Source organism: Vipera berus (assembly GCF_964194415.1).
Source record: "Vipera berus genome assembly, chromosome: 1".
Taxonomy (NCBI): Eukaryota; Metazoa; Chordata; class Lepidosauria; order Squamata; family Viperidae; genus Vipera; species Vipera berus.
In genome coordinates this window covers 265,559,964-265,574,867 of record NC_138202.1, presented here as the reverse complement: position 1 = coordinate 265,574,867, position 14,904 = coordinate 265,559,964, and the positions used below count along the sequence as shown (strand labels likewise).

Genomic DNA, 14,904 nt, shown 5'->3' with positions numbered 1-14,904 from the left:
TTCTTTTTAAAAAATAGATCAATGATTCAGGGCCTGTATTCCACTTGCCTGTATTCCCAGGAATTTATGCAAACAGAACATGGCTCAGAACTCTCTTGTTTCTGAGAACATAATTTGCAGGGTACTAAAATTTGCCTATTCCTATAAGGTATTTCCTAATGAATTAAACTCTTTTCTGCTGCAGTTATATAAAGCTCACTTTATTGATCATTATTCAGGTCATATTCCCATTCTCAGGAATGATCAAATGCACACAAAGAAACGTCAGCCTCCAACAAAGGATTTACCTTCTCGCTGTAGAAATATGTCTACTTTTTATAAGTGTGTCAACTGTATATCATAAACGGTTCTAATAGTGCATGCAATTTAGCCTTTTGGTACTGTCCATGGGGTTTTAGATACCACACTAAAAAAGCAGAGACATCACCCTGCCAACAAAAGTGTATATAGTCATGGCTATGGTCTTCCCAGTTGCAATGTATGGCTGTGAAAGTTGGACCATAAGAAAGGCTGAGCGCCAAAGAATTGAGGCCTTTGAACTATGGTGCTGGAGAAGACTCCTGCGAGTCCCTTGGACTGCAAGGCGATCAAACCGGTCAGTCCTGGAGGAGATCAACCCTGACTGCTCTTTAGAAGGCCAGATCCTGAAGTTGAAGCTCAAATACTTTGGCCACCTAATAAGAAGGAAGGACTCACTGGAGAAGAGCCTGATGCTGGGAAAGTTTGAGGGCAAGAGAAGAATGGGACGACAGAGAATGAGGTGGGTGGATGGAGTCACTGAAGCAGTAGGCATGAGCTTAAATTGACTCCAGAAGATGGTAGAGGACAGGAAAGCCTGGAGGAACGTTGTCCATGGGGTCGCGATGGGTCGGACACGACTTCACACCTAACAGGAACAACAATTTAGCCTTCTTTCCCATAACAGTGTGAACAGAACAGTCGCAGAATTATAATGTTGAAAGAGGCCAGTTTAATTCATTGATCCAATCCCTGTTCAGTGTGGGAGTCCAAATTAAAGCAGCAGGACAGATGGCTATCCTGCTATTCTTTGAAAACAGTCAGTGGAAGGAAGCTTGGCATTTTTCTTGTAATTGCTTCCACTCTTAAACAGTTAATGCTATTTGGAAACAGTTGCTGATGATCAGCTGTAAATTACTTGCTTAAAGCAATTATTCTGTGTGCCGCACTCTGTGAAAACAGAAAGCAAAACTACACCTGTCTGACGTGTCCTTAGATGCTTTAAAACTGTTACTATATGCTACCTACTACCATCATGTGCCACCATCTAATCTTTCTTCTCAGGAATAAACATACCTGATTTTTAAAGTCTCATCTTCTCCTATATTTTAGGAGCTCTGTCACATTGTTGATTCATATTCCATTTATCAACAATTATAATTCCAATATCTTGGAATATATAATTCCATGACAGTTGTTACACGTGAGTTTTGCCCCATTTTACGACATTTCTTGCCACAATTGTTAACTGAATATTTGCGGTTGCTAAGTTAGTAACATGGTTGTTAAGTGAATCTGGATTCCCCACTGACTTTGCAAAAAGGTGATCACATGACCTTGGCACACTGCAACCATCATAAGCCAAGCATCTGAATTTTGATCACATGACCGCGGGGATGCCGCAACAGTGTGTCAAAAACAGTCATAAATCTTTTTTTTCAGTGCCATTGTAACTTTGAATGGTCACTAAATGAACTGTGGTAAGAAGAGGACTACCTGTACTCACCTATTTAATTACTGGATAATAAAATCAATTAAGTCAGTCACTTTGTGTAGTGATTAAGGCACCAGTCTTGAAACTGGGAGATTGTGAATTCTGGTCCCACTTTAGACCCAAAGCCAGCTGGGGACCTTGGGCTCTTTCAGTCCTAAGAAGCAGGAAAACCACTTCCAAAAATCTTGCCAACAAAACTTTTCCCAGCAGTTGCCAGAAATCAAGAAGCACTTATTACCCTGATACCAAAGGAAGAAACAGAGATACAGAAAATAAAGAACTATAGACTGATTTCCTTGCTGAATGTGGACTATAAAATATTTGCATCAATCATGGCCGAAAGGCTTAAAAAGTTCCTAAACTAATTTATACATATGGATCAAAATGGGTTCCTGCCCAAAAGACAGATTAGAGACAATATGCGAATTATATTAAACATATTAGAATATTATGAAACACATCCCGAAAAACAGATGGCATTGATGTTTTTGGATGCGCAGAAAGCATTCAACAATGTGAATTGGCAATTCATGATAAGACAATTACAGATTATAGATTTTGGGGAGAAATTTATAAATGTAATTAAAGCAATTTACAATAAGCAAATAGCCAAAATAATGATTAATGGAGATATGACTGAAAAGATTAACATTATGAAGGGAACAAGGCAGGGATGCCCTTTATCCCCATTATTGTTCATATTGACACTAGAGATACTAAACAGAACTATAAGACAGAATAAGGATATAAAAGGTATGAAAGTTAAGAGAGAAGAATATAAGCTACAAGCTTTCGCAGATGATTTAGTATTTATCTTGGAGGAGCCACTAGAGACAGGACCTGTATTAATAGAACAAATAGAAAAATATGGCGAGATAGCAGGTTTGAAGATTAATAAAGATAAAACAAAAGTGTTAGTGAAAAATATTACTGAAAAACAAAAAAAGAATTGATGGGAAAGTTAGAGATACAGATTGTAAAGAAGGTAAAATATCTGGGGATTCACCTGACAGCAAGATGTACAACAATTAAAGAAGATAACTATTACAAATTGAAAAGACAAATCAAAGTAGATTTGGATAAATGGAAAAAGGTACAACTATCATTAATGGGCAGGATTGCAATAATCAAAATGAATATACTACCACGATTGTTGTTTTTGTTTTCAACAATACCAATAAGATTGGAAAAGAAATATTTTGAGGGGCTAAATAAAATAATTTTGAAATATATTTGGCAGAGGAAAAAGGCAAGGATTAATTTGAAAATGTTACAGGATGCAAGACTCAGAGGTGGGTTTTGCTTACCTCAGGGGTGTCAAACTCAATTTCATTGAGGGCCGCATCAGCATTGCTGTTGCCCTCAGGGGGCCGGGTGGGTATGGCCTGGGTGGGCATGGCCTACTGGGTGGGCGTGGCCAGCTCTACATTGTTCGCATCAAGGGTGCCTATGGGGGCCTGGGCAGGAGTGGGAAAGATCTGAGGGTCTCTGGCAGAAGGAGGGTCTCTGGGCCAGGGCCAAGCAGTGGGAGCCGTTCCCTCACTTTTTCCAGGATGGCTTCGCGGGCCACATGAAACCACTTCGCAGGCCGGATCCGGCCCCCAGGCCTTGTGTTTGACATGTCTCGCTTACCTAATTGGGAATTATATTACCAGGCTGCAGTAATGTCATGGATGAGAGAATGGATTTTACTGAGGAATACTAGATTATTGACAGAGGGACATGATTTACAGTTGGGATGGCATTCGTTCATATGGTATGGGAAAAATAGAATACACAGCTATTTCCAGAGACATTATATCAGGAATTCTTTATTGATGGTTTGGGAGAAAATAAAGAGGAAGCATTACTTGAGGATTCCAGATTGGCTCTCAACAATGGAAGTGTTAATACACCCCAATATGTTTAACATGGGAAACATTATAAGATATAAAGACTTACTGTACTAACAGATACAGGGAAGCTGAAAACCAAACAACAATTAGAGGAACAAGGAATAAAGATGGATTGGTACATGAGAACGTAAATACAATCTAGATATGAAAAAGATGCTAAAATAGATGGTTTTAATTTGGGGAGAACAGAGTTAGATGAAATACTTATAGGAACTGAAGAAAAATGGATTAAAAATGTATAGCTACTTATTATATAGGGAATTAGAGGAAGAGCAAGTTAAGGAGTCAATGATAAAATGGTCAAGAAATTTTGGATATACGATTGAATTAGATAGATGGCAGCAATTGTGGGAAAGAAACTATAAACTGACAATGGCAACAGCGTATAAAGAAAATATGTACAAGATGTTCTATAGATGGCATATGTCTCCAGAAAAACTAGCTAAAATGTTTAAGGACAGATCTATGAAATGTTGGAAATGCCATCAAATACCAGGCTCTTTCTATCATATGTGGTGGATGTGTGCAGAAGCTAAAACCTATTGGAACATAATCAAATCATGGTTAGAAAAGATGATACAACAACGTATAGAATTAAGACCAGAAATATTCCTGTTGGGTATTTTACCAGAGAAATATAGTAAAGAGAACACATATTTGATTATTCATATAACCACTGCAGCTAGGATTGTGTTTGCACAAAACTGGAAGGCACTGAAAATTCCTCCAGAAGAAGAGGTGATCAGGAAAATAATGGAATGTGCAGAAATGAATAGATTAACAATGATAATTAAAGATAGGACAGAGTCAGAGTATTATGAAATTTGGGGAAAATTTTATGAGTGGGTGAAAAAGAATATGCTTAAAAGACAGCTAACACTAATTTACATGGAGTTAAAATGAGGAGATAAGGATATTATCATACCTAATATAGATATTGAAAATCCAAGGAGAGGAGCTGCTCGGACATCACCCCTGAATTGTATCAGAAGAGGAATGGGAGGGAAGAAAGGAGAGGAGAGAGGGAAGAGAGTAGAGGAGGGGGAATGAAGTAGGAAGGTTGGAGGGAAAGAGGAGGAGAAGTGGGGAGAAACGGGAGGGGAGTGGTGAGGGAAAGAGGAGAGGAGAGGAAGAAGAGGGAAGTAGGAAAGAAAGGAGAATGGGAGAAAGAAAGTAGAGAAGAGGGAAGAGAGAGAAGGAGGGTGGACACAGTGAAAGGGGAAATGGACGAGCAGCACCCAAACTTACGTGTATGTATTTATGTATGGCGATATATAATACCTACAGCATTACTGATATAACAAATGTTAAATACTTGAAAAAATGTTTATATTTCATTGTTTGGTTTGTGGTATATTAAAGGAACTGTGGGGAAAAAAATCTTGCCAACAAAACTTTTCCCAGCAGTTGCCAGAAATCAAGATCGATTCGAAGAGAACACCCTGCCCCCCCCAAATATCTGCACCGTGTTTCTTTTAAATTTGATTTTATTATTTTCAACTCATTTTTCTTGCCAAGATTTCTCCAAGATCCAAGATTTTGAATATTCTTTATTTGTCCTAGAGTATTAACTATCCACCTCTATTATCAATTTCATATTTGATCTGTATTTGCTTTACCCCTATTTCCATGATTGCTACTAGCAGCCTGAATATCAAGCTTCAGAAAGATCATGACAGAAATCTCTTTATGAAATCCATTAGGAAAAAAACCCCCAATGATTATCTAAGGGCAAAAAAATAATTTTGATGGTAATATCACAATTATTTATATACTAAATACTTGTAAGGCCTCTGTGACACAAATGCTCACATCAGCCATATAATTAGGACCAGTGCTTTTTTTGTAAAAGAAAAAGGTGCCGGAACTCACACATGTCATACAACCCGCCTTGCTTACCCCTACAAGGTTCCATCTAAAAAAAGGTGCCGGAACTCCGTTCTGAGCGTTCTATGACAAAAAAAGCCCTGATTAGGACTGTGTTGATGTTGTGCTAAAGTTTATTCCAGAGCTAGAAATGAGGCTTTTTATATTAAATGCTATGCAAAGCATACTTCCTCTTTCAAAGCTTTTCTCAGATATTTCTCACATTTTCAAGTCTCTGCCCACACCTATTATAAAAACTAGAAACTTGCACTAAAAAAATAATAGCACTTTTTGTGCATTTTTATGCTTTATATATTAAAAGATCGTACTCACTGTGCAACTTTCACTGTTGTCTTCTCTGTGGGGTATAATGTAAGATACAACATCAAGGGATCCTTCGCATTGCAAAGGCGTTTGGGAAACATTTTTACAACTTGTCAATGTAATGAAGTAGTGAGTTGGAATGAGGACCGCTAAATTAGTCAAGTGCCTGAAATTTAATTTTAAAAGGAAAAAAAGCAACAACATTTTTGTGTTAGTTGTACTGAACATACTCCATACACCAAAGAAATACACAATATATATATATATATATATATATATATATATATATATATATATATATATATATATATATATATATATATATATATATATATATATATATATATATATATATATATATATATATATATATATATATATATATATATATATATATATATATATATATATATATATATATATATATATATATATAAATCCCATTTATATCCCGCCCTTCTCCGAAGACTCAGGGCGGCTTACAATATAAGAGGCACAAATCAATGTGCTTAGCAATACAGATATATACAGATATACAGATCTCCCTTGCTAAACCAATTCCACAAGCTATTAGGCACACTCAAAGAACTGGTTATAAACCTTTAAACCATACGTAATGGAGCCAGACTATTTGTGTGAGAATTTCCTTCCTTTCAGTCAGCCTGGGCTTCTCAGTCTCCAAGAGAATTTATTTGCTTAAATCACACCTCTGAAATTAGATTTGATAGAAGCAGAAACCATGGGCTTCTCAAGTAACTTTCATTTTAACGATGTGCAAATTATGTTTTTAAAATGTACTTGAAATGTATTTCCCTTTTCTAAATCTTATAATTATTATTAAAATAGTGATGGACATTTCTTTATGGAAAGTATACTTTTCATGCAGCAATGAATAAATACATCCACCTGATCTGAGGCATTCATCCAAATGATAGAAGCAACATTGCACTTTTGCAACACAAGCTCTACTAGATTCATAGTTATGTGTGGATATCATGATGGACGTGTAAAAATGATGACAAGACGCTGCTCCCCTGATATCCCTCCCCTGCTTCCCCATGGATGCCTCTGATAAGGGCTGCCCCCAACACAGCTAGAATGTTAATCTATATTCCTTGATACCAACTTGAACCATACTCTTAGATTATAGTGAACACTGAAATGGTTTCACCCACCAGCTTTTAAATACCATATCAAAATATCTTTCATACTGTCTGAAATCAAATATGTATTAAAATACTTATTTGGATGCAGTTTTGTTTTAAAAAGAAAAGCCATAATTTACACATGTTAAAATCAAATATAATGCATTGATACATATGGAAGAAGCCACAAAGGGATTGATAGGCTCAGAATAAATTGCTAATTGTCTTTCTTCTTCAGGACATACAGGATTCTGTTAAGTCAGAAAAATATATTTTAACTGAGGTTCCCATAAATTAAATCAAAGCAGTTATTTCAACACACAGTCACACACACAAAAGCTAAAACAGATATCTGCTAACCTTCTTATTTCCTCTGGTGTATCATATACGCCATTGTAGTCGTAATCAAATATAGGACCTGTGATCACATTTACACCATTTCTGGCTGCAGCATATGATGGTAGTAGGACAGCATTAAAATATTCCCAAATCACTGAAGGAACAAGGGAGAATATCACTAAGAAAATATCATGACTGAAGAGAACCAAGCCCATCAGTGATATTGCTGATTGAAGGTCTATTTTTTTGTTCTATGACGATAGACTGCCTTTATTTTATTTATTTATCAAAACAGTATGAATTTCATAATTATTTCCAAGTATTTTGGAACTACACAGTCCTACCTAATATTTTGTGCTTGGCATACTGGAGGGCTGGAGCTTCGGGTATGAGCTTCCAAATCCAAGAGATATTTATGAATGAATTTAACTCTGATGCGCATTGTCCGGACTTCCAAATATAAAGCAAACAATGGCATTTGCTTTGACCATCTTTTTTTATATATAGTTCTTGAATGGACTGACATTCTTTGCAGAGGTGATCTACAATCCAGAAATCCTCCTAATCTTTAGAAATAGATAATCAGTAGAAAATATTTCTCTCACTATAAACATTTTCCATCATGGTTTTACATAAAGACTATCTTGGCTAGTTTGAGAATCACCCTTGGAGACTAGGCAACCAAGGAAGCAGTGTTCAATCTACAGCCATAGGATTATCTATCTCTGGATTAGAGAACTGAAAAAAATTCTTGATAGATTTTATTTAGAAGTCTCTTTGAGCTCCCAAGTAAATAGACTATTTTAGCCTTCCCATTTTAGAAGTATCTTGCTTACATGGGTACAGAAGCCATATAAAGGAACAGAAGTTCCATTCATGTTTTAACTTGTTAAGCCATGGTATGATCATTTGAAGTAGACTGCAGGCATTCAGGAAATTGTTATGAGACTGAAGAATTATAGTACAACGCAGCACAGCACCACCCTTCATTGGACATTACTACATGTATATTATTGCAGACACAATCACAAGAGCATAACAATTATGCTTTAATAATATAATTAAATAATTATATTGTATTAGCTTATATTGTTCCCATAAAAAGAAGCAAATACCCATAATAATTAGCTCTTACCTTGAAAAGCAGAATACATTGGTGCTATGTTGCTTGAGAGCAGTCCTTCATAATAATTTTTCTTATCTTCTTCAATCAGATCTAGAAACATTAAAATATATAAGCAAGCATTTAAAACTCATATGTATCAATATATCAAATGAGTTTCTGAAATAAATACATGATACTAAACATTTAAGTCCAAATACAATGTTCAAGGCTCAAAGAGATGGGTTTGCTTATCGGTTTATTTATGTACTGTATTTATTTTAATGTATAGGCCACCCAATACCTAAACAACTCTGGGTGGCTTAAGATCTATTATTACTAAATATTCTTAAGCCAGTACACCATTCTATTGCAATCCTCCCCAAAAGGCATTCCCAAGATAGGTGAGCTACATCTCCCAGAATGACTAACTGACATGGCTATTGGCCTGCTAACTAGACAATAGAAATCTTGTAGTCCCAACATATTTAAAGGATACCAAATTGTGTGAAGCACTGCGTTCACCAAAGAGAACATTCCAAAATTTCCCAGGAATGTTGACAAGCACACTGACCTTCCAAAGGATCAAAAGGCAATTCCTACTTAAAAGTTAACCTCAGCTTCAAACAACAGGATTCCACCTAATTTGGGGGTTGTGTTTATGAAAAGGAAACACCTAATTCATAAATTACTTGCAGAATACAAAAAACCCATTTAAATATTAAAATAAATGTATGTATTAAGATGACTGAGTTTCCAAAAGCAAATATGAAAATTTCAGAACTATTTTTCCACATTAAGCCTTTCTGAATTAGTGGTTTCTAAAGCCATCTGGCCACTGCTACACCATATACCTTATCGATGCTTATTCAGTGAGAAATCAAGCATTTTAATGTTTATGTACCACTCGCAGCTGTATATTTATTTTAACATTAAAATGTTGGTTCTTTTGTAGTTTGAATTTAAAAGATAAAAGGTGCTTTGATAGTATCTTCTGTCTGCCAACCATAATGCTACATTTTTCTTACTTAGTAACATTTTCTATAAATATCAATTAAAGATTTTCTTGGTTGGGTTTGGCTTACATCCAATATTTAATTCTTATATATAAAAGAAGATTGTCCACAGATTTTAAGTTTTATTTTGGCTATTAATTTAATCTCTGCTTTGGCTGATCTCAAATAATCTAACTAGGATTAAACCTGGTTATTACCTTAATGGGAACCCAGCACGAAATCCCAGGACTATAAGCTAAATTAACTAGTAAAACAATATTTAGAAGAAGGCAACAGTGAGCGATTTGCATATTGTTGCCAAGAAAAAGCCATGGATATGCCTATAGAACCAGGAGTCAAATTTATCAGGAGAAAATTTATCTAAATATTGTATCACTCTGCTTAGAAATAAAAGAGAAAATGCAAATTACTTGGAGGAAAAAGAAATCCATAGTTAAGCTGAGGGTGATTTTTGTAAAGTGAACAAGTTTGACTGCTGTTTAAAGAAATACGATGATCCGTGTAGAAGCAGCTTCTGCTGGCACCTGCAGAGGCGTTCCATCTGTCCTAATTAACAAAACAAAAATACCAGTGGTTATGTATATTTATTGTGTATAAAGAATAAGACAAGATAAATATACAATAATCCAGCTATATTATGAAAGAGTGTTTTGTTTTAGCTCTATTAAGTCTATACAGAATGTACCTCTGGCTAAGTTTACATGCTTGCAAAGAGGATTTCTAAAAACTCTATTCACACTCTATTCACAGCATTTATCATTTTATAAATCCATTATATTTTCCCCTATCAAGAGTATACTGATGTAGTCCTCATTTTGATCTATTTCACTTTCCAGCTTCCTACAGTTATTTTTTTTTTCTGGTTCATATTAGGCTCTCATTATCAGGTAGAGCTTATGTAAGACAATTGGCCCACAGGAGTTATGAAATGCAAATGTTCAAACTGCTGTGCACATAGGCCTTTACTTGTCAAAAGAACTGGGTGGCAATATGTATGGTTTTAGGATGCAACAGGACAGAATTAACAAATTCTATTTCTAATCTATTCAGAGATTGTTTATGTCTGTGCGTACATTGGTATAGGCTGTGCAGTTATCTGAATGCAAAGAAGAAAATGGACTTCAAACTCATATAAGGGTTCAGAAAGTATCAGTCAAGACCATCTTAATTAAGCATGTCTTTTGCCAGGATTATCCTTTTTTTCCTGACCAGGAAATGATGCAGCTGCTTTTAAAGTGCTGCTAAGGTGGGCTACCTGTGTAGTCACACATACTTCCAATTACTGTACATTGGAAGTGTACATTACGCAAGTATCATTAATCAAGTATCCCTGCACAACATGCATGCATTCATACGTTGCGCAGCACACACTGAGAAATTATATATAGAGGTAGTGATTTAATCTGCCAGCAACATAATAACTCTCCAGAACTAAGGCCAATTTTCTTGTATGAAGAGAAACTAGCAAAGGACAGATCAAAATAAATAATGGTCCTGATTTGGCTGGAGGATGATGAAAATTCAGGGGAAAAAATCCACAATACATCTGTAAAGAAGCAACCAGTTTTTAATTTCTGGTTCTGTGACTAAGAAAGAAGAATATGCTATATACTTATCATGTATTTTCACTGCAGAAATACATGCAAACATGTGGTCACAGCTGGCAAAGAAATCAGGAAAAAAAAATCCATCAGCCAAGCTGCATATGTTTCATGTGTTTACTTAAACCATTGCTGAAAACATGCACTATTTAAAAATGATTTATCTCCATAGTCTTTGTTCCCCACTTAAATGAGCCCACATCTGGCTTGCCACATTGTTCTTTTCCTGCCACTCATTGCTTTATATCTTTTGAATTACCCACATACTTACACGCTTGTTAACAGAATAGCTACTCCACAAAGGCATCTTGATGTTCTGGCTAAATCCACTGACATAATGATGGTTGTGAAGGAGGCAAAACTTCTGCTTCTTTTGGAGTACATGGGGCCTCCCAAAAGGCAAGTTGTATTTTTCTATCTTCTTTACTACAGAAGGTAAAAAGGCAAACAAGGTCTGCCACTATACAGCAACTTCCCAGTCAGTGTTTTCTGCTTAATTTACCCATTTCCAGAAGCAGTTATAATACTTACTTTCTGAAATAGTAAGATCTACCTGTGGTGGCAGGGGCTATATGTAAAGGAAAGCAGAAGATGAAGTCATTTTTATGCAGCATCAGACAGAAGAAACAAATAAAAAGCTATGAAAAAAACGATCTACAGTAAACGATTCATAAATTGCTAGAATGATGATACTGAGTAGCATTGAATAGTGAAATGGGAGGCATATAAATGAAATGAGTGTAGAGATATAAAGATAGATGAGATGAGATGAGATGAGAATACACACACATACACACATGAGAGAGAGTGTGTTCTAGTCATGCCATAGCCATGAAAGCCAGCTGGGTATCCTTGGGTTAGTCACTCTCTCTCAGCTCAACCCACATCACAAGTTTGTTGTTTTTGCGGGACATCTTGGGTTATTTGTAAAAATAAGATGATAGATAATAGATAGATAGATAGATAGATAGATAGATAGATAGATAGATAGATAGATAGATAGATAGATAAAGAAAGAGAGAGAGAGAGATAACCTTAAATGAATTGTATCCAAATTTGTCATATACAACCATGAAAATAGGAGCCATTTTTAATTAAAAATCACCAAAAATTCTGATTGCTATTCCTGAAGAACAATTGTTTCTCTAAGTCAGGGGTCTTCAAACTTGGCCCTTTTATGACTTGTGGACTTCAACTCCCAGAATTCCTCAGCCAGTCTCTAAGTCCTTACCAAAGATTTACATGAGCAGATATGGCCATCAGTGGAGGTCCTCGGCCTCACCAAAGGGCATGAAGAAGGACTGCTTTCTTCTTTAGGATGCTTGGGAATATAAGTGACTCTCTTTAGAAGGTGGGTGAGGCTTCCATGAGTTCCATTGTTAGGGGCTGGTGTTAAATCAAGAAGATCTAAAATGATTGAGAAAACTGTGTCAAAGATATTGAAGATATGCTTTACATCATAGTTTAAACGTAATTCTATTTTAAAAAATCCTAAGTACAAATAACTGTTATTAATAAAAATAATAATCAGGAAGAGTTCAATGTATGGATGAAAACTAGAGAGATACCCCATATGGCAAGTTTTAAAGAATCAAAATTTTTAAAGGAAAAGAAAGGGAGTTAGATAGGGACCAAATTCCACTTCTAACATTACTGGAAACTGGCACCAGCACAGATATCAGAAATAATTTTTCAGCTTTTCAATATAATAAACATAATTAAAGTAAGTAATATAATTCTAGATGAATGGTAAATATTTTCTAGAAATGTTTTGAGTTGATGAGATAAAGGGGTCAAGCCAATTTATCGTACCACACATTAAGTTGTAGATTTCAATATTTTCAAATGGATCAACTTCTGTTTGAAACTTGAATCCAGGCCCAAATCCAATAAAGAGTGCCTATAACAAAAACCACAAATCTATTTACTTATTTATTCAATTTCTATAGCTGCCCAACTCAACTAAGTGACTCTGGTTGTAATTGGAATATCCAGCTGGTCTTCATCTGTAAAAATTGCTGAATTCCCCAAAGCAGTTTACTAAAAACTTGCCTTCAGAAGAAGAGAAGAGTTAAATCTATATTTAAAAGACAGCTGGCTCCCCTCTTAATAGATATATACAAATAGAAAACTCACACAGGAAATCCAGATAAAAGCAAAATTTGATATAGCATAGCTGACAGCAGAAATCACAATAGATTTCCACAATGGTCAATAATCCACTAGAACTACTTTTATTTCTCTGAACAATTGGAATATGTACCAAATCACACATATTTCTGTACAAATGTTAGTAGATTCATAGGTTAACTGCTTCCATTTTCTGTAAGTATTTAGAATACATCTGTGTTAAGATAAATGACAGCGAGCTGAAAGCTTTATTCCAGGCAATGAGGTTCATCAATTCTTTTGGTATTTTTTTTCTTATTTTCTCCTAAAAACATCTGGCTCCCCCCCCCCCACTATTGTGAATATTCTACTGCAAAGATTTACATATTTTCTCTTTCAGTAATATAAAACAGCAAAGTTCTCCCAGCAAAGCTATTTAGCTACTCTTTTTCCCCAAAAAACATTATGCCTTTGCATTTCATCACAGCTGCTCAAAAGATAATATCAATGCAAAATGAAGAGGCTACCATCTGGCTACAAGCTGATTCATTCAGCAACACAATCACTGTTTCTAACTTAAACAAATATAGATTATGAAACTCACAAATTTAGTATCCACTACTGAATTACTTTCATCCCACAATATCTGATTGGCTGCTCACAGAAGGAGAAGTTTTTGCAATTTAATGGAAATTAAATATTGCAACTGAGAAGGTACTAATAGTCTTGAGATTATCACACCAAAATAGTCTTGAGATTATCACACCAAAATTAGTATTAGTAATTAATACTAATTTTATTTATTTATTTATTTTGAAATTTGCCACACATCTCATGTCAAACAACTTGGGGCAGCTTACAGCATAAAAACATTAAAAAAAACATTAAAACGAACAGATATAAAATTACGAAGCAGATAAAAATAATGTATGTTTTGAGCTCTTCCTGACTAAGTCTGAATTAAAGCTTCGAGGACTACTAAACTGTCAAGAAATAGTATTAGACTCAAAGAAGGCTATAATTTTTTATTCATTTAGTTGTATCTTGCCTTTATTATTTTTACACATCCAACACACCTTTTTCCTCTTATTTTCCCCAGAATAATAACAACAACACTGTGAGGTGGTGAGCTGGCTTTCAGGCTAAGGTGGGACTAGAACTCAGAGTCTCCCACTTCCTAGCCTGGTTACCTTAACCACTAGACAAAAGTGGCTCTCTATAATATTCTCTGTTATACAAAGGTCTGAAGAACTTAATTCACATTTTATACTTCAGCAAAGAAAATCAGGCTGAATATTAGAAATAATTTCCTGATAGTAAGAGTGAAGGTTTTAAACACTGGCAGAATAGCCACTGTCAGGAACAATTTAGTAAATTTCTCCACAGAGCAGGGGGTTGAATTGGATGGATTATAAGACCCATTTCAACTCAACATCAGTATTATATTTCCACCTATAGTATGAAGTTACTGTTTTCTATAGTATGAAGTTACTGTAAGTTCATAGGCTGCTCCCAAGCAAAGATCTATTGAAAGGGGCTTGGTTTTTCTTTCCTGAGGGAGGAAAGTCCCTTGAAAGGTTGAAGGAAAGAAGAGGAAAGAGAGTATGGCAGGGGTCTTCAAACTTGGCCCTTTTATGACTGGTGGACTTCAACTTCCAGAATTCCTCAGCCAGGCACGCTGGCTGAGGAATTCTGAGAGTTGAAGTCCACCAGTCATAAAAGGACCAAATTTGAAGACCTCTGGAGTATGGAAATCTGAAAATAGAATCCCTGGT

At 35.5% G+C, this 14,904-nt stretch overlaps 1 protein-coding gene across 1 annotated transcript in view; it reads right to left on the bottom strand.

Annotated features, from left to right (window-relative positions):
• ENPP1 (ectonucleotide pyrophosphatase/phosphodiesterase 1) overlaps window positions 1-14,904 on the bottom strand; it is a 53,337-nt gene that overhangs the window by 917 nt on the left and 37,516 nt on the right. Inside the window, exons 17-24 of the mRNA XM_081312876.1 lie at window positions 12,833-12,920; window positions 12,252-12,427; window positions 11,552-11,588; window positions 11,292-11,446; window positions 9,830-9,965; window positions 8,437-8,517; window positions 7,323-7,455; window positions 5,827-5,983 (exon numbers count right to left, since the gene is read on the bottom strand). Of these exons, the coding sequence (XP_081169002.1) occupies window positions 5,827-5,983; window positions 7,323-7,455; window positions 8,437-8,517; window positions 9,830-9,965; window positions 11,292-11,446; window positions 11,552-11,588; window positions 12,252-12,427; window positions 12,833-12,920 (963 nt within the window). The remainder of the gene's footprint in view (window positions 1-5,826; window positions 5,984-7,322; window positions 7,456-8,436; window positions 8,518-9,829; window positions 9,966-11,291; window positions 11,447-11,551; window positions 11,589-12,251; window positions 12,428-12,832; window positions 12,921-14,904) is intronic.